General features: G+C 35.8%; 1 protein-coding gene across 1 annotated transcript in view; it reads left to right on the top strand.

The window, feature by feature from the left end:
- LOC104467521 (serine/threonine-protein phosphatase 6 regulatory ankyrin repeat subunit A) overlaps positions 1-20864 on the top strand; it is a 57032-nt gene that overhangs the window by 17166 nt on the left and 19002 nt on the right. The window contains exons 5-12 of the mRNA XM_010081316.1: positions 2260-2402; positions 3610-3822; positions 10279-10357; positions 10813-10927; positions 11350-11432; positions 13854-13917; positions 15212-15280; positions 16850-16990. Of these exons, the coding sequence (XP_010079618.1) occupies positions 2260-2402; positions 3610-3822; positions 10279-10357; positions 10813-10927; positions 11350-11432; positions 13854-13917; positions 15212-15280; positions 16850-16990 (907 nt within the window). The remainder of the gene's footprint in view (positions 1-2259; positions 2403-3609; positions 3823-10278; positions 10358-10812; positions 10928-11349; positions 11433-13853; positions 13918-15211; positions 15281-16849; positions 16991-20864) is intronic.

Here is a 20864-nt window from a genome sequence, read left to right on the forward strand (position 1 = left end):
TGAGAGAAAAGTGTTCTATTTTTCAGATAAGCTACACTTATTCCAATTTCAGTAAGTGCTATTTCATAGACTATTAACAGGAAACTCTGTTAATGAACAGTGTTTGGGTGGGAACAATGTAATTTCTCTGATGTTCATCAACCTAAATATCCTTGCAGGCCACAGAGCAGAAAAAGCTTTTGGAAGACTTCAAGCAAGGGAAAAAGCCCTGTGACATTCCCTCTCACAATTTAGAGCCATTTTACACTGCTCCAGTTGTTTGAAGAAAGCGTTAAAGCTTTTCCACCATATAAAGCTGGCCATGGAATAAAAAAGAAGTTATGCTTTCGTCACTCTACTATAAATAACTTTCTAGGGTTATATCCATTGTTTCCCTTCCTTCCTGCTTTTCACCCGGCTCCATTGCTGTCCAGCTGCAGTGCTGTGACTAAAATGGACTTTCATTCGTGTTAGTTATCACCATCGTTAGTGTATCGGGATGTCTCCTCAGCGCTTTCCACTTCAAGTACCTTGCTCTTCTGTTTGAATGTCTTCCACTGATTGCTGCGTGCGCTTTCAGTCAGGTCAGGGATTTTGTTTTTCTTTTTTTTCTTCTCTTTACAATTTTTTTGCCACCGTTCTGTTCAGTGTCTCCCTTCTTTTCGCTGCTTTCAATATCTTTGGTACTTCTGTCTCTCTTATAGGGCATGTTTTCATCCTTGTCCCTGTTACATTTAGGTCACAAGATGAATATCATGTTTGCATTTCTCTTTCTCTTCTTTCCTGCAATGCTGAAGTAATTCAGAAAAATAATGTGCAGTGTCAAGTGCTGCACTTGGTCAGCTCTGTGTTTCTGATTGGTATAGCCAGATGAAGGGTCATTTTGTGTGTTGTTGGGCATGCAGCACAAAATACATATTAGGGTGATTGAATGTTTGTTTAAGTGGCTTTGTATTCCTTTGAGTAGATGTTTCCTATTCAGACTTTTGTTATGTTCGCTTAGTCATTGAAAAAGCAGAGACCCTCACTTTCTATGAAGTACTTAAACTAAAGGCTGGATGTGATACTTTCTGCTTACATGTCTGACTGGATAAGCATAAGTATTCAGTCTGCCCACCACCACTTTTTTAACTAAGGTGACGGTGTCCCTTGGGAAGTAAAACAAAGAATCCCACATCTGTCTGTCTGGGTCAGTACCAGAGGTAAAGTGCTAAATCTGTTGTGGTCTAACTAATTGTGCTCCTTTATTCTGCAGACTTTATTGTGGTTACCTGTGCATTTTCAGCGACTGACTTTTTTCATGGTTAAATTAACAACTGAGCAAGAATTAAAAATTTCTGGTTACCGGATTTTCATTGCTTGTCTCTTAGTGTGCAGTGTCACAGCTGCATACAAGCAAGTGGAGGAGCATGCAGGCTTGGTGAAGGGGAAAGCCGATTGCACTTTGCATCTGCGCTGCGGTGTCGGGGCCCCTGGCCCAGCCACAAAGCTGGTGGTGACAGTGACTGCCTGCTACTTCAGGGTGGGCTCCCCACCCTCCTTTTCCTTTTGCGCCTTCTTACATGGAGCTTTCCCCAGGTCATCCCTCCCCAACAATCCCAGTCGGACTCTTATTCCTCCCAGTACCTTAGGAGAATAGTTTATGCTTTCAAAAGGCCTAAGTCAGTTTTGAAAACAGAGCTTTCCTAAATACTGTATGATTTGGGTCAACTTTTTAAAGGCTCTGCAAGTAAAGGAAGTTGGATTTTTGAGGGGATATATTTTTATTTAGAAATAGATTATTTTCTTCTTTTCATGTTTGTAATTTTTTTGAAGTTTATGCTAAAGGCCTTAAAAACCTCAGTGGGCATGTTTGCAGTTGAGATGAAGGTGGAAGACTGACAGTGACATTCTCTCTCAAGTTGTTAACAGAAATTTGCAATAAATGTTTAATAATCACAAAGTTACGTCACCTCTCTAGTTCTCAAATCTTCCCAAAAAATCCTCCTGTGTAAGCAGAAGACAAGATTTTTTTCTAATATACAAGTTTATTTTTGCAGTATAAATACTATGATTATTGGAGGGAGTATGTGGAAATACTGTCTTCTGGAGATGAATAATTTATGTTGCTTTTATAGGTCATGATACGATTAGAATACAAAACCAATTTTTTGTTTTCCAGGTTAGGTCCAAGAGAATAATGTATTATTCATGTTATAACAGTTGTATAATTATCAAGTTTGTAAACTTGTGCTGGTTAATATAAATGCAGCTTTATTCTTATTGTCTTTATTTGTTTAGGTCATATTGAAGTTGTGAAATTACTTGTGGCCCATGGAGCTGAAGTGACATGCAAAGACAAGAAGTCGTATACACCCTTACATGCTGCAGCATCTAGTGGAATGATCAATGTGGTCAAATATCTTCTAGATCTTGGAGTTGATGTAAGGAATAATAAAACAAATTGTTTTCGTTGTTTGAAATGCTCTTGTTGGTATTGCAGCACATTGTTTATTTAGGGGCAGGTTATGATAGAGTGAAAATAGTATTTCCAAAGATCTTCCTTCACATGTTTTTTTCGTTACAAGACCTCATTCACCCAAGTAACTTAAGACCCTTGCAGCTTTTGCAGAATTATTTGCAAATAAATTTGTATTTAGTAGTTTTTTTGTTCATTTGGTATTTCTTACTCTTAATTCATTGGACTGGAATGCAGGAAATAGGAATTCCGTTCATAGGTTTGCCACACAATCCTTTTTGAACTGCAGGAAATTAAACTCTTTTGCTTCAGTTCTTTGTAGAAGCTTCAGTTCTTTGTAGAAATACAGATTTTACTGACTTCCTTGCACCACATAAGTTTTGAGAAATATTGAAAGTTGTGAGAAACTTCAATACCACAGTAGGCAAGGCCATATTAATATTGAAATATAAAATAAAAGTACCCGCATGTAGAAAGTGTGTTAACAAACTGTGAAGCTGTGTAAGAAATCTACATTGTGCATCCCATTTTAGTCTTAAAAGGCTGGGAAATGCTGCCAAAGTTCTGTCTTGAGAAGTAGATCAGAATTCAGTATAATGTTGATGTTTTTTGACTTGGATACCTGAACAGTGGCACCTCTTCTAATTCATTAGTGAAGTGTATGTGATTGCATTTTAGAAGTAGTTCGTACACTCAGAACCTACAGGTCCTCAATATAATTGAAAAGTTGGCCTGCGTATGTATACACACACTGTATTTAGGAGTTACAAATTTAAATGCCTAAAATTCATTTTGGGGAAACTCAGTCCCTTTAATGTTTATTTTTAATGGAAACGTGCAAATGCTGTTGAGAAATTGTAGAGGTCTGTGCTGTGCTTAGTCTGTAGTGTCTGTGCAAATTGCCACTGTTGACTTTTTTTCATATGTGTGTTCTGTCAAGTTGCATACTGCATTGGAGGAGGTTGCCTCACATATAAAGCGAGCAAGTGCTTTTGTGTTACACACTTCTCGAACAAAGTCTTACATCCAGAACTTGCTTTTACTTTCAGGTTTTGAAGAGTTCCAAAATATAATGAGGAAGTTGTCTCCTGACATGATATTTTCCTTTTTTGATAATTAAATGCTGCAGTAATACAGGTTTTTGCCTAACCTTTTTTTTTTTTCTCTGACAGATGAACGAACCAAATGCCTATGGAAATACTCCTCTCCATGTAGCTTGCTACAATGGGCAAGATGTTGTAGTGAATGAACTTATAGACTGCGGTGCTAATGTAAATAAAATGAATGAGAAGGGTTTTACACCTTTGCACTTTGCTGCTGCATCAACACATGGAGCATTGTGTTTAGAGCTTTTGGTTTGTAATGGAGCAGATGTAAATATGAAGGTAGGTGAATCCAAAGCCATCCATTCACTCTTAAAGATGCAGTATATCTTTATCAGACATAATTTTTCAAAATCATTGTTGCAATAATGTTTAGACGTTACCACTGATTGGTGAAGTACTTCTGTGAAAAGTACAGTAGAAAAAGTTAGAGGGTACGTCACTTCAAGGAATTTGATCTGAATCTCAAAACCTCGATGGGATGTAGTAAATAGCCCAAAAGGATGGAGAAGAAAGATGACAATGTTGTCTGGTCAATCTTGATTATGTCTAAATGTCAAAATTCCACATAATTTGTCTTCCCTAGTCTATCCATATGAATTAGAGCAATTCATACGGAAAAATCCAAATGAACTTGTTTTATTTATATAAAAGCAGTATTAATGAAATCAAAGATTTTTCAGAGAAATAATGTATGAGCAGGTTTAATTGTTGGAGCAACTGAAGAGCTGTTAACAAAAGATCCTAAAATCTTACTCATAAGGGAGAGTTGTGAAGGGTGTATTAAAAATACAAAGGTAAGCAGATTAGGCCAATGGAAAATCTTAAACAGCTAGTTCTTTAATTATTCCAGCAAAACATTGTGAGCAGAGTCAGTATACTTTTTACATCCCTCCTTGGTCACAAGTCTTTGGCTTCAGAATATTCCTTAGAATCCGCTCTTAGAGTAGGTAGAATTTCTAATCCACACAAGCATAAAAGCAAACTATAACGTATATCTTTTATTATCTTCTCGTGTGTGTAGAGTGAGGTCTTGAGATGTGAGAGAGAGATGCAAGACCTCCTGTTTTGTATTGAGTTGGTTTTTACTCTAGTAATGAAAACTTACCTGTGTTCAGAAATACTCGGTGGCAGTATCTGGTGTCTTGACATGTTTCAGGCTGAGGGAAGTGGGAAATGGGTATGTGGAATGAAGAGTCCAAATGTTCCTCTTACAGAAGTATGTAATTGCCTGTACTGCTGCCCACACATGGTAGAAAGAGAGTTATCTGTCCTTTTGTTTCTTTAAAAAAAAAGTGTTTAATAGTTATGCCTTAATTTCAGTACAGTCTGGATAAGAGGTGAATATTATAATAGCTAACATTTCTGTTAAAAATCATAGGGTTGGTGGCTCACTCAATGTAAATATTCACACTGATTTTCAGCTAAGGAATTCTAAAATACAATTTTATATCTATTGTTAGTACAAAATCTGTAGTCCACTGAAAATTTAGGAGTAATTTTAAAATAAGCTGTTTAATGTGGAAAAATCTTGGATGTATGTTACTGCTCACTTTTACGTATATTTAAACATGCAGCTCCTTTAATTAAAAGATGCTTAAACTCGGTTGTGGAAAAATTCATCACCAAAGTGCCCTGGAGAAGTAAGGAGCTCTGCTACAGGGTTTTTTGGTAACTTGTCCTAAAATACATGGGTGACAGTCAATTCGTTTTTGTTGACAGCTTTCTGCTCTTCATAATGTCCCAGACTGGATATGACTGAGGGTTTAGCCTTGCAGGGCTGACTTCTGTTCTTCACTCTTTAAACGGCATTTTGCAATAGTGTATGTTCTGTCATGAAAATAATCCCACAAGGTTAAATATACTGATGTTTATGTACATATGGTACTTACACAAATAAGAACAAAAGAGAAACATAAATATTACCAAGCAAAGAATTACTGTATCCCTATAAGCTGGGTTGCAAGGGTTCATGACTTTGTACATCTTTCTGATGTAGAAGAAAAAAGTGGGGAGGGATTCATTTCAGGAAGATGGGCAGCAAGTAATGGTGGATTTTTATTTTGCCATTCATTTTCGAGTACACCTTAATTGTAGGTTAGGAATGAAACCGAAAAACTTCCAACGTTCTATTAGAATAATTAAACACTGTTCAAGATTACTATAATCTTTATGTTTCAACTTAAAGTAAGAATCTTTGTGTGTGGTATACACTGTAGATACTGACCACACTTAGTCAGTTGTAACAGTAAGTAACCTTAGAAATTCTGCAAAGAACAGCTAATATCTTCAAAGTGACTGGCAAAGTTCCTGAATTATTTGAAGTTTATAATGTGAGTGAACTTGTGTTTGGAGGTGACAGAAGATGTTTTAACATTGGAGAGATGAATTGTTGCCTTCCTTCCCATTCAGTTTTAAGTTATGGGATCCAAAGTATAGATTCATTGGTTTCTGTAACTTAAAAAAAAAAAATAATCTTTAGAATATTTAGTATGGGTAAACCCAGGTTTTCTTTTAAGCTTACTCTGAGATGACAGAATCTTTTTTTTCTGAAATAAAATAGTGATGAGGCTGTGAAATGCAGCCGGAAGCATATCAGAGAGTTGAGAATTTCAGCTGAAGTCTAAGAACTTAGTAGAGATTTGGCTACTGAAGTTAGCCTGCTTCAGAAGAAAATGTCTTTTCAGTGGAAAGAGTTAGTTGCTTTAGCTATAGGTTGGCTGCAATTAAAATGCATCAATTTAGTAAGTATCAAAACTTTTAAGTGCAAAATTAAGCAAGTGGGGTTGTGTAGGGATTTTAAGCAACTATAGCTTGAGAACAGCATTTGTCCCCTGTTTCTGCACCAACATGTGTCTCCATTGTAATTCTATTAGTAGCATTTCTGTGGGTTTATATTGGTATGACTGAATTTGGCCTGTGATTTTGCACCTGTAGGTGTGAACAGCCTTGCTTTGTATGTGAAAACTTAACTACTTGCACTGTTGAAAAGTGCAAGAACTGAGGCAAGAGAAAATAATTTCCAAGTCAACTTCTGCTTCTCTGGAAAGGCCTGTCAGGATAAATCTTGGGTTTAATGAGAAGAACAATCCCTAAAAAATAGTGAAGGGAAGTTGCATAAGAATATGTTGCATAGCTAAGAATAATGGGTAGAGTTAAAATGGGATGCTTTTAGAGCATTCTTACTAAGTATTAAAACCAAGCGTGTTCAGTTTCCAAATACTGCGGCTGAAGTTCAAAGTAGTTCTTAAAATTGTTACAAGACTTATTTTTCATCAGAATTATATTGCTTGTGTGATCTGATTCAGTAGTTCCCTCCCATGTGCAACTGTTCCTGTGTTTTTAGAGGTAACAGCGTGGGTATGGATGGTAATGTAGGTGCAGACTAGACAGTTCTGTCAGAGCACATTCTGCTGCGGATGACCTAGTGGGGAGAGCAAGAGGGAAGCACTCTTATTCTTGATGGCAGATGGAGTGTAAGTGCTTGTGCATATCTGTGGATGCTGGCCTCATCTCAAGAAGAGATATGTAGCAGAAGATAATGGAACAGTAGAAATATGTTATGCTTTTTATCACCTCTGTAGACAGAGGGCATCACTTTGTTTTTGTAGCCTTGTCAGTGTCTATATAGTACTGTAGAACAGTGAATCCTGTTAAGTATTGCTCATTACTGCAGACTCTCTCCTCACTGTTCAGGGTTTCCATGCATGGAAGAACACGTTGAAAGGAGTATGTAATGGAATAGTATAAATTCTTTTATGGGCCCCCTTGCTGCTTGAAAATTCAATGACCTAAATAGAAAAAGTATGTTACTTTCATTGGTGATACTAGAACATAAGAATTGTTGCGAGGGAGAGATTTCACTTGGAGGAATGCTGTGGCATGACAGACCCACATTTCCCCTGACCCTCAGTAAAATTCAGTAGTTGTGAGTACAGTTAATATGTGAGTACTCACTTGATAGAGTACCTTGTGCTGTGTGTTAATTCTTTCTATCTAACAACAATTACTGCTCTTAGCAGATTTTGTATGATCTTAAGTATTTTGTGGATATGTTGTCTCTAGTGATAGAGGAGACTTGGATGATTTATTTCCCATTACCACACCCGACTGAGTTTCAGTGAAAATGACAAAAGTTATCCTTAGCCCATAGCTATTCTATCATGTGCTCTGATTCTATCTGATCTCAAAAAACTAGACAACTGTAGTTAATATTTAGATAGAGACCTTAAAGACATAAATAAAGGAAATTGAAGCAAAAGTTCTGAAGATACCTCCTTGCTTATGCACTTCAACCTCCTGGCATCTCAGGAAACAGTGTTACAATTACTTTTCTCAGTAAATAGAGCCTTGCTGTGTCATTGCTTAAGGTACTCGTTGGCTACTGGTTCTGATTCTGTATATCCTTCCTTTGTAGCAATGTCTGAGAAGGGAATTCTGAATGCAGTCCTATACCTAGCAGTTCAGCTTCGACACATAAATGGAAATTATCACCTTCCTTTAATTTTATATTTGTTTTATGTTCATGTGTTGACAGACAGTTGTATGTTGTGTTATGTTATTCCTGGGTTACAAAAGAACCTGAGACTCTTCGACTGGAGAGAGGCATTGTGGACAGTCAAATCCATTGTCTTAGAAACCTACATTATGTGCATTTTTAAGTAAATTTGAGCAGAGTAAATCTGAAAATCCATTATTGATTGTATTCTGGTTTTTCATTTACAACTGGAAAATTATTTTGTAGTGTATTTATTTTGCTGTCCTTTGCAAGATCTTATTCAAGTTGTCTTGTGAGCGTTCTCACTTGACCACCGTGCTCCTTAGTTTCTAATACTGTCACCTTAGGTTATTCTTATGTCCTTGCAAGGTATTGTGTTAATGTGCTCAGTGAGACTTCAGCTACATCTTCATACTCTTCATTAGCCTTCCTTTGAGATACAGATTTAGTATATGTGAGCCAGTGAGATGGCAGGTTTTGTTGTCTGAGCCCTTAAATTCTTCTGTCTGACTTCACTGATTTGTTTCCTTCCTTTCTCAAAGTTTCCCTTTTTAAAGTTTAGAACATTAGTTACCAAAGTAGCTTTCGGTCACTCCAACTAAGCTTATTTTATATGATCATTTTTCTTTAAATTAATTGATTCTTTAGCTTAATGAAGGAGAAGAGGGAGGTAAAGAGACACCAGATGTGTAATGATTGTTTTAAAGGAGAAAAATAATTGGACACAGAGAATATTAATGGGTGGACAAGGAGAGTAGCATTAAACCATGAGGAGAAAGATGAAAGGTAGACTTCAGAAGAAAATCCTCTTTGTAAGAAAATCAGAGCATAGAGATTGCTTGGGGAAGTTGTCGCTTATGATATTTGCCTTTGCTTAAGGCCTCCAATGACAGAAGTAAAATCAATTGTCTTAATTCCTCAAGTAGATTTCAACCCTGTTTTCTGTGGTTTTTCTTGTGTCTGCTATGCATATGTGGATACGTCTTCTGGATTATTTACAGTCAAAGAAATCTGCTGGACAAAACATCTGGAGATAACTTGGCTGTCATTATCAAGTGTTTTATTTCTTTCAATCCAGGTCTGACAAGACAATGTGTACCATAATTGTGTTTTTCTAGGTGGTATATGCTGCTCTGTGCAGTGACAAAACTAAAAATTCCACGTCCAACTCTGTGTGAGAGAGTCTCCAGCAGACTTTCAGTAACACATCCACAGAAGCTTTGCCATTTGGTTGCAAAGGAAAAGATGGGGAGACACTTTTGCACGTGACAGCAATTCATGATATTTCAATATATATGTTCATATCTCATGTTCCCCCTACCATCTTTGTCTCTTTTAACTTTGTATTTTATGAACAGTTCATAATCTTCAAAGCCAGCGTTTAGAATTTAGAGAGGTGGTATGCATATGCATCCAAGAGTGCTTTTATTTTCTGTGAGTGTCATGTTCGCAGTTTTTTGTGTGCATTTGTAGGAACTTTTTTCTGCAGTAAAGCTTTGCCATTATCTATGATAAAGTACAGGGGAAAAGAATCACCCTAAAGTAATAACAAAAGAACTGGTTTTATAAGTGCACTGATATTGTGCTGTTACAGATTGAAATTCCCTTATGCATTACTGCTGGCCTGCTTGAAGGACATCTTCACTGGGTGAATGACTAAGTGCACATTTGATATATGTACATCAAATGTATAGCACCAATTTTGGTTGAATAGTTCTACCCTAGGATTACTTGTGGTTTGTGATAAATTGCCTACAAATATTGCATCACAGAAATTTCCATGAAACAAATGAGCTTTTTAATGTGTTGTCTCTTAATATGATGTGCAAAGCCCTATAGTAAATACAGCTGTTTTCTTTCAAGAAAACAAACTTAATTTAAAGCATTGGTTTGTTTTAGACTTGGGCGGGAGGAGAGTTTGACATAGGCTTGTTGCTAAAGTTGTGCACTGTCATCATGCTCTTGAGAGTGATTATTCTGAAGGTATAACTGTGAGTGAGTGGGCATCATTGAGTTGTCATCCACAGCTGGAAAAGTGATTAAGGGTGGCTCTTTTAAAAAGCTTGCCATGTCATGCTGACCTGTCACTACCAGCATACATCTTGCAGAAGTGCACAGAAACAATTTAAAGGAGGGAGGAGAGGGGAGAGAAGAAAGTAAAAGAATGTCCTTTTTTTTTCAGTTCTGACGGATTAGTATTAGTGGCCATAAGTAAACACTGGGGCTTTTTTCTTTTCCAGAGTAAAGATGGGAAAACACCTTTGCACATGACAGCAATCCATGGTAGATTTTCAAGATCTCAAACCATCATTCAAAATGGTAAAAAGGAGGAGGGAGTAGTTTTGTCATCACCTTTCCAGTATTGCAAATATTTTCCTTCTGTTGTATTCAAAACAATGTACTGAAATTTTTTGCATATCCAGTATTCAGTAGTAGTTCAGTTATTGGTGGAGTCTGGCGTATCTGCTCATAAAGTTTGATAAGTTACATTAAAGAACTGTTTATTTTTCAGAATGAAAGCAAATATATTAATTTCTCATCCATAACCCAGGTTGCAGAAAGTTTGTCCTATATGGTTGCATAATAAAACGCTTCTCTCCAGTTTGCTTATTATTAATACTAAATACTGCTGAAAGCCATGTAGATTTAAAATCCAAAGTAGTCATTGATGGCCAATTATTAATGTTGCTTAAATTATAATCTGTGCTGTTTTTCTAACAAAAGTATCTGTGTGCCTATATATGTTCTTACTTAGTAATTACTTTTTGTTATAGGAGCTGAAATAGACTGTGAAGATAAGAACGGAAATACTCCTTTGCACATAGCAGCTAGATATGGCCATGAGCTATTAATCAACACTCTGATTACAAGTGGTGCTGACACTGCAAAGTAGGTAACTTTACTGATATGAATGCAAGCTGAGAGAATGTAGAAATGTATTTATTAGATTAACAAGACTAGTACTTTTTTTATATCGTCTTCAACTTGACATAGGAAATACTGTGTATTATTCTGTACTATACTTTTAAGTAGCTACACAGTACATTGCAATTTGTATAAAAAGAAAAAAATTGATTTTCCTATAAAGTATTTGAAGTAAAAGCTCTGAAAGTTTTAATAGGCTGTTGTACTGAATCAATGCATTCTGCTAGCTTATAAGAAAGCATTTAATATGTGAAGTTTTCCTAAGGCTCAGTATTCTAATTAGGTGATTTACCAAACCCACCAGGCAAGTGCACTTTGTCACACAGTCATGTTTGTTTTATTTTAATTGTAACGAAACTGTGATACCTGATTATGGTGTATCTTAGGCGGGGTATACATGGAATGTTTCCTCTCCATTTGGCAGCATTAAGTGGATTTTCAGACTGCTGCAGAAAGCTCCTCTCATCAGGTAGGATGTTCTTTAATAGTCTTATGGCTGCTTTGCACTTCATTTTTTGTTATATAGAATAGCTTTTAATTAAGTCTTAATTAAGTAATACATAAAAATGTTCATAGTTTCCTGGTAGCCTGGGGCCAGTGCTTGTTTTTTTAATGGACAGTCCATAGTTAAAGTAAAGGCAAGCTTTTACAGAAGCAGTTTAAAAAAAAAAAAAATCACCAAACATCCAAATTGGAGTAGTGCATCTATAACTTAAATGTTGTGTTTGTGCATTTTAAGTTGGCCAGTAGAGGTGGGATGACTGGTTCAGACCATAATGCAACTTCAGGGAGGAAGACTAACACTCTTTTAAATGGCTTCATCAAGCATCCTCCATTTCCCTTCCATATTGTTTTTAGCTTTGTACAGATTGGTCTGTTCCTTTCTATTCCTATAGTGGGAACCTAATAGCTCTGAAGACTCTGTGGACTGCTACATGAAGAAACTGTTGCACTGGTGGTTTATTGTTAATTAAATGCTACCTGAAGTGCACTTTGCTTTCATTGTTTGATTCCTCCCTGAAGTTGGGGAGGATTGTAAGGTTATTACTTCCCTTGTTGTCCAGTGTCTGCTCTGGTGTGAATTCTGAGCTCTTTGAACCATTGCAATTCTGAGGAAGTAGATTTGTCTGAAGGATTGTAGCAGCTTCAGGGACAGAAGAAGAAGAAGCAGCTAAATGGTCCTACATTAATCTGAAGGCCTTCATGTTTTTTGGAAAAAGTGTGGGGTAAAGGGTTGGGGAAAAGGAGAAGAGTAAGAATTTGCTTCCCCAGCTTTATATTGTCTGCTGGGGAAGCCTGGGAGAAGAACTAAAGGAGTATAACTAAAACTACCACTGGTAAGGCTTTTTATTTCACTGTCCTGTCATGGACAAGCTTGCAAGGATTCACTCCAGGAAGGAACTGTCGTGTAGTTAACTGTATTTCAATTGGATGCATTCAAAATGAGGAGTAGTCTGGCTCTTTCTCCTTTTGCAAATGGTGCGATGCTGGCTGTGCCCTTACTGGAGATCCAGAATGGCAAAGGAATCCCTGCAGAATATTTGCAAGTGGTTTCTGTGACTTTTACATGAGTTGAGTAAACTTTGATGTAAATCTAGCCTGGAGTAAATAAGGGCTTCAAGAGTGTGCTCAGCCGTCTGACTGGAAAGACTAGATACTGCTAACAGCTTATTAGTAAACGCCTTTGGTGTGGGGATTGGTATCTGCAGACTTACGTGCCCTTGTGGTTTTGGGAGGAAGAGTGTATTTTATGTAAATCAAGAATCTCTGATTTTTAAAGTCATTAATATTCATGTGCAGAAAAAAGAAAAAATCATCCATCTGTCTTGTCCCAGTACTGAATGACATCAAGCAGTTAGTGGCGCTAGGCAAGCAACCTAGGGATGTGGAAAGGCCTCAAAGACTACTTTTCAAGTCAGATTGGTAAACTACCTTAAATTGTTTGCTGTATATCCCTGCCTATTGAAATGGGAGGAGAACATAGTGGCACGTACAAAACCTATGTTTTGGGGGATATGGAGCAGGAAAACAGTCTTGAATAGTAGTAGTCTTGAATAACACATCGGGTGGTTTTCACTGTTTATTGTTGTTGAACAGTTCTTAAAAAGGGGGGAAAAAAATTGCATTCCCAGGCAAAAGTACCAAAGCTGGAGTTTTAATGAATAAGTTTTTGTTACACCAAGAGCAAGACTCTTAGGAGAATGTAGTAGTTTTCTCAAACCAAAAATGTAGCTTTGAAACCTGATTTAAATAGTAATCTTAATGTCAAAGTATATGGTTAGATATGGAATTGCACAGTTAAAGTGTGTGATCTCAAATTTGAAGTTCCGTAGTTTGCACATTTTAGGAAAAGAAAGATGCAGTGTGCTCTAAAGGACTCCTCTGTAAGTAATTGCTATTTTCAACCTTCACTCCAGCTTAACAAAGTTCTTTCTCTGAGACTAAAGAGCTAAACTCAGGGGTGAAATTTAAGTAGCTTCTGGATTTAGCAATGCTGACATCCCCCTTTTTATTAAAAGAAAAAAAAATCTTTGCATAACTGATGAATTCTAGCATATTCTTAAATGTTCCTATTCATATATTTTATATTCAATACTGAATTGCACAGAAATATTAGCAGGCAAATAGGATAGTAAAGAATATAGCCTCCTGCCTCAGTGCAGCTAATTGTCTTTTACTTTATCCCTTTCAGTTTTAATTGAACACCTATTTTTCAAAGTATTATGAATAGCAAGGATGTGTTTCAGATTAAGTGAATTTTCAGTGCTTAAGTACTTTTTTTGCAAATAGCTGTTAAGTTGGCTTAGCAAGCATTTCTCTTAAGAATAGATGAGAGCAGTTTTGTGGAAGGTGGTGTTACATGATGATTTTACAAAATATTGATTTGTAGGTTTTGACATTGACACACCAGATGACTTTGGTAGGACTTGTCTTCATGCAGCTGCAGCTGGAGGGTATGTAAAAAAGCATTCATGCTTTCGTATTTAGTGTTCTTTTTTTCAATTGCTGATCATTCCTCTTCTTTTTTTATTATATCCTCTCTGTGCTTTTCTTGCCCTCTCCCCTTGGAATTTATGTAAACAGGAAATCTATCTACAAACAATAAAAATAAATTAAATATTCAGCTCAATAAGTAATTAGTGGAGTAGAGTGTCCAAGTATCATTAGCCTTACCTTAGGTTTATGCTTGGGGATGAACTGAATTTAATTTTAAATTCCCATGGATGATGATACACTTTTTAGAATTTACAGCATTCAAAGATGGCATGCCCAGCTAAGATCACTGTAGGACGTAAGGTGGAGAACAGCAGCTTTGGGAAATATGTTTTTTCCATATCCATTAACAAAAGATCAATCTAACTAAATTAAAAGCCATAATTAAATTCCAAAGTTTAGGTGGATGAAGTAGTCAGAACTACTTGCTCATCACTTGAGTTGTGATCAATATTGATTATTGTTATTGTATTGTAGGTTTTCTATAGCAGCTACTCAAAATTGCCTGGAAGAATTGGGTAATAAATTTCATGATACACTTTGTGGGACACAAGAACTCCATGATACTGATATTTTCATTTTTTTGTTTCAATGTTGTTTAAGTAATACTGTTCAGTAATCATTCTAAGTCAAAAGATACATGATAGATACATCCTTGTTGCAAATTATTAAGGGTAAAATGCTATCTTTTCATATAAAACGACATAATTTGTGACACATTCCCTCATTCATCTCCAGTTTAGGCAAATTACAAGATAGTGTTTATAACAGATGTACAATACTGCTTATTGTTTAATGATCATATTGTACTGAAAATGAATTACAATAAAAACTAAAATATTTATGATGCAACTTATATTTGGCCTTAAAAATATACATTAAAAACTTGCCTCTGTGCTGGAATCCTGGTAGAAAAAACATGTGACATGAAGGTGTTATTGTTTGTTTGCTTTAAAGATTTTAAATTTCTACTAAATTAGGTTAATGTGTATGTGCTTTTCTGCATGCCATTTGATATCAGTAGAATTTCTATATATAGACTTGAAATAATTTCTATTCTTTCCTGGTTTGGTCCTGCAATTATGAAATCTATTTTACATATAAAAATATTTTTATACAAATTTTCATATGATAGTTCAGTTTAATTAAAAATTATGTATGAGATGTATATGTATGGCAGTTCTGATATTTGCAGAGACCAATATTAAGGAAATAAAATTTGCAATCAGAAGTAATATTGCATTAATTTAATAGGAATTTGGAGTGCCTAAATCTTCTGCTAAATACTGGTGCAGACTTCAACAAAAAGGACAGATTTGGAAGGTAAGACATTCTACATTTGTATATTGTAAAAGGTTGTTAAAAGTTACAGAAGTAGCATATTTCTATGTGGGAACATCTGTGTGTTCCAGTTTAAATGTTTTTTTAAGATATGATGTCTCTAATAAACTATGCTTCAGCATGTGTTATCAGAAGTTACAAACATGTCTTGTTTATTGTGTTTTGTTAAGTAGGTGTTTAGTCTTGTTTTTAAAGACTGAGTTACGTATTCAGCTGTAATTTTTATGAGCCGGTTTTGCTTATAATGAGTTTACATGGCTCTCATCCAAGGATATTAGTGATGTTTTCCAAAAAATGTATTAGTCAAACCTATAGATGTATTGTGGTTTCTAAGCTTTTTTTTTTTAATAACTGCTATACCTTTTTCCTTTCATTATATCCATCCCTTTCTGTTTCCTTGTTCATGCTCTGAACTCCAAAGGATGTCATCCCTTGGAATGACACTAATTTCTATTTTTAGTATAGGATTATTTAAACTTAGATGGCATGACCAGTACTTGTGTAAAATCTCACATCACATCATGGAAAAATGATTTTCCAGGATGTGAACAGCAGGATTAGGACTTGAGGAGAATGTTATGGATTCACATTTGTATTTTGCTTTAAATTCCACTTGCATTATTTCCTGAGAAAGGAACAACTATCCTCACTACTTTTGTCATTGAAAGGGGTTTGTTTGTTTTTTGGTGGGTTTTGTTTGGTATTGGTTTTATGTGCGTGTTATATAAAGCAATTATTTCAGGACAGGGAAAAGATTAAATAGCGGAAAATTGAGAGAAAAGGGAAAAAGTAATTTTAAGGGAGATGGAGGAGGTGGGACACTTTAAAGTGTCTGACTGTCTGCTCAAGGTTGAGATATTTATAGTAGCAATCTACTTTTAAAAATAGAAAATTAAATTCTGAGTCATCTTGGTACTTTTGGAATTTTATCCAAACTGATTTCTTTAGAGAATTGTTTATGTATTTGAAGCTGCAATAAGTTTCCTCTGAGATGATACATCAGTACTAATATTTCACAGTTTTGTTATAAGAAGACAAGGTATATTTTTAAAAGTTTTCTTTAACAATACCTCTGCTATGTTAGTATAGTTTAAGTAAGTAAATAATGCTTGCATCTCTTAGACAAAATTCTGATCTGTTTGTTGAAAACATCTCCTTGTTAATTGTTGCATTTTATTTTGACTTTGTTTAGTTGCTCTGCGGTTCTTAGATTTGTCCATATTTTTCCATGTGGTTTGAAATTACTTAACTAAAAATAATATTTCTAATGTACACTTGTTTTTCCTCTGTATGTTTGTACAAAAAAATGAATATAAAGCTTCCTTTAATACAAAGTCTGTGCATATTTTGGCTGCCAAATAGATCCCCTAGATATTGTTCTGCATTATTAAATGGCCCCATTTTTAAATACTGTAATTATGCATTCTTTACCACACATACTTGTTAAAAAATGTAAGGATTTAAGTTTAATTTTATTTTGCTTTTTCTGTCTCTATAACATTACTTTGCTGTTATTTACCGTTATACTTTTTATTTAAATGTGTACTAAAGAACTCCACTCCATTATGCTGCTGCCAATTGTAATTATCAGTGCCTGTTTGCCCTTGTGGGATCTGGAGCTAGTGTGAATGACCTTGATGAGAGGGGTTGTACACCTCTGCACTATGCAGCTGCATCAGACACAGACGGAAAGTAAGTGGCGTGCTTTGTACTAAAGCCTTTCTCCTTAGAAACATTTGAGCTGTGAATTTTGTGTGTGTTCTGCCTTCAGATTTGCCAAATGCATTTTTTTATATTTTTAAAGATTAAACTTGACAGTGGATTGTTCATTGTAGATAAAATATTTTATTTAACAAGTATTTCTGAGAAAAATGAACAACAGTAAAATGTATTGTAATTTTTTGGTTATGTCCTATAATGCAGATGTCCTAATTCAGGAATTCATTGGGAATAGAGTGTTTAGTCCCACCTGCTTTGTAGTGGCAGAGTAGATATTATTTGTGGGGGTTTTTATGAGAGTTCTGAGCAGTAGGGTCATTTTGTTTTAAAATTAAATTCTGATGAAGGATGGTGTGTTTTATGGAAAGTTCTTAATGTTGCCCAAAAATCTGTGCAGTTAGGCAGAAATACACTATAAATCTAGACTGAGTTACAGTAGGCCTACATCAGGACAGAACTTAACATTTAAATATTAAGATGCTTTATCCATTTGGTGTTTGATTAAACTATTCATGTTTGGCATTACAACTCTATCTCGTTAGTGTAAATTTTTGTGAAGTAGTTACACTTTTCTTAATGAAATGCATCCAGAAACTTCCATAAATCCATAAATGTCTCTTGTGTGTGTTTATTTAGCAACTAAGGGCTATATTTAACATAGTTACAGTGACTTAGATGCTTACATGCAATGCTTATATAGATAGCACAACATTGATGAGGTTATTTAAGCTCCAGACGTATATATTGAGGAGATTTAGGAAGAGTACCACTTGCATGTACACACACGCACATACACAGGTCAAAACAAACATCACATTTCAAATGCATACAGTGACACCTTCACTGGAAGAGTGCTGCTTAGTGCCATATCATCGTGTTTTCATACAGCACCTTTTAAAAGGTAAGGTAGCAGTAGGAACAAGGTGGCATATAACTTACAGATTGGGTTTTGAAGGATAAATAAAGAATACTTTTGTGGCCATTTAACTAATATTTAAAGTATGTGCCTTTTTTAATGTAAAGCCAAATTTCAAAACAGAATTGTCTGCTGCTTTTTAGGTATATTTTCAATTCCTGCTAGAGTTTGCTGAAATAATTTTACTTTAATTGCCCTCTTACAGGTTGAGCTAGTATTAATTTTAGCTTCACAGTTACTCTGAAAACCTCCAAACTATAATGGTCCTTCAGATGACATCATTTTGCCATCTGTCTTATAAAAGGCAAGAATGATGATGGCAATACTGCAGAGCTGTGGGAGATAACTCAAAGAATTGTCTCTGGAACCCACGTGATTGCCCTTCTGATTAACAGTTGTCTCTCTGGTAGAAAGGCTGCAAAGCAGAATGGCCCGGGGAGGAGCTTTTTATATTGATGCAGCAAGCTGATTAGTAACAGCTGGAAAACCAGTACTGCTCAGCTCATATTCAAAATAGGAATAAAGCTAAAAATGATTACTGAGCTGGAATATAAAGCCTGGGGAAAAAAGTCGGGAAATTATCTATATAGAAATTCCAAAGATATTTATGTGCATTTTTATAGGCTCTGTTTGGACATCTTTAAAGACAGATTTTAGGGCCAAGGATGTTTTTGTTGAAAATTATTTTCCTGTTTGTTCCTGTTTGGAAGTGTTTCTTTTGTATCTTTAACAAATGCTTCTGATCTGGAACAAACACCAGTAAGCCTCATTTTGACAAGACTAGAGAGAGAAACATGGTCACAGAATGAGATAAACTAAGCATCTTAGGGAAGAAAAAACCACGCTCTTTCTATGTTAGAATTATTTAATAGACAGTGTACCAATAAATAAATGGGAAATAAGCTTAACTTATCTGGGCTTTCAGAAAGTTTGATTGCTCTCCTTTTGAAGAGGCCTGTTGAGGACAGTTAAGTATGCAAAAGATGTGAAGTTAATCTTTTTTTCTGGATGAGAAGATGCAGCAAAAATGTTTTGCATTGGAAAGAATGCGTACTAAGGATTTGTATTAGACTGCTTCCTGCAGTGCATTTAGTGTATTGTTGTTTTTGTGAGCACACAAATATAGGAAGTACACACATACAGAAATCTAGATAGTAAAGGCCAGTCATGTTAACATTTATTAATAACCCATGAATATTAATACAAAATCATTTATTAAAATTAACAAAGTTAGATGATTGGACAAATAAAATGTTGCAACAGTAGTTCTCACTCAATGGGACACATTGACTTGTCTTTGGATTCTTAGAAATCTCATCCCATGGTTGCCATTAATGAAATCCAGGCATTTGTTTGCTGGACAAATAAAACCTGAATTAGTTGGTTAAAAACATAGATATGATTTACAGGCTGCTTTTTATTATAGATGTTGAACTTGTAATATATCTTGTGTTATATATGTTATTCTTTAAAAATGGAGAATTTTTACCTTTTTCACTACCTACATAAGTCCTTTTCTTCTTTATGCTGGACACAAAACGATGAAAGTGAGAGTGCACCTTGGTATTGCTCCTGTTCTTCTCACCTTTGTAATGAAATAGAGTACTTTGTAATTAGACACTTCCTTGTCCATAGTTTTTCCTGCAGCTTTTTGACCCTTTTTCACTCACCTGGTTTGTTACTTTCAACCTTTGTCTGGAAAAGCAAACATCAGGTCTTCACTTTAGCAAATCACTGTTGTTGCACATGAGGTTATTTGGCCTTTGACCCAGTACAGCTGTCTTACTTATGTTGAAATGTGTTTCCATTTCATCACAGTGGTACGGGATCTCATTTAGGTGATGAACTTGCACTGTTCCATCTTCTGACGCCAGGCCCTTCCTTGAAAGAACTTATGAAGAGTTCTGATGTTACAGGGTCATAGTGTCTTTTCTCGGGAGGTGACTGCTTTTGTACAATTTCTGCCTATATTTCTCAAAGGTTTGAATGTTCTCCAGGATTTTGCATGATCAAGTTTCTACTCTTCACGGCATTGATCAGAGGTCATGTTAGGATTCCCGTCTCTCAGATCTAAACCTGCCATATCCTACTGCAGGTTTTTCACACAACATCACAACATAGCAATATCATACAACGACAAATGATGAAATTTCCTTTAACTTTCTACCAAACAATGTCCCATGAGATAAATGGGAACTAAAACCCTCATATTGCCAGTGTATCCAACTGTCCCATTTGTCACTACTGATATTGGTAATCCGTGAGACCTTTAGATAAAGTGTGCTAAGGAAGAACAATTTCAAGCTGGATTTGACAAGATAATGTAATTTTAGTTTCACATGCATTTTATTTAACTGGTAAAAGACAAGTATTTCATAATCCCAGAGAGAAGAAGGGATGGTGACCTGTTGTACACTTCAGAAAACCAAATGGATTCACCAGCAAGTTCAGGGTCGTGATGGTGGCTATAAACATCTCTGCATTCAAGGCATGTCTTTGTGCTTCTTTACCTACAGAATCAATCTTTCCAGCTATAATATAAAGTATGTGTTGTGTACAAAGTAGCTTAGTTTAAAGGTGTTCCTGGGCTGTTCTCAATGTGAGATTCTCCTGTCTGGATTTTCCACAGGAACAATAAATAATTCTAAACCAGCAGTTGTAACAACCCATTTTAGAAGGATTGGAATGTCACTCTCCTTTGCTGGACTTCTCTCAGATGAAGTGCCCATACAGAGGTTGGGCGTCTTTAGACTTTCACCTCCAAGATTTTGTTTATCATAGAATAATAGAATCATAGAATGGTTTGAGTTGGAAAGGACCTTAAAGATCATTGAGTTCCAACCCCCTTGCCATGGGCAGGGACACCTCCCACTAGACCAGGTTGCTCAAAGCCTCATGCAGCCTGGCCTTGAACACCTCCAGGGATGGGGC

This window comes from Pterocles gutturalis, unplaced genomic scaffold (genome assembly GCF_000699245.1).
Source record: "Pterocles gutturalis isolate BGI_N339 unplaced genomic scaffold, ASM69924v1 scaffold17544, whole genome shotgun sequence".
In the NCBI taxonomy this organism is placed as follows: Eukaryota; Metazoa; Chordata; class Aves; order Pterocliformes; family Pteroclidae; genus Pterocles; species Pterocles gutturalis.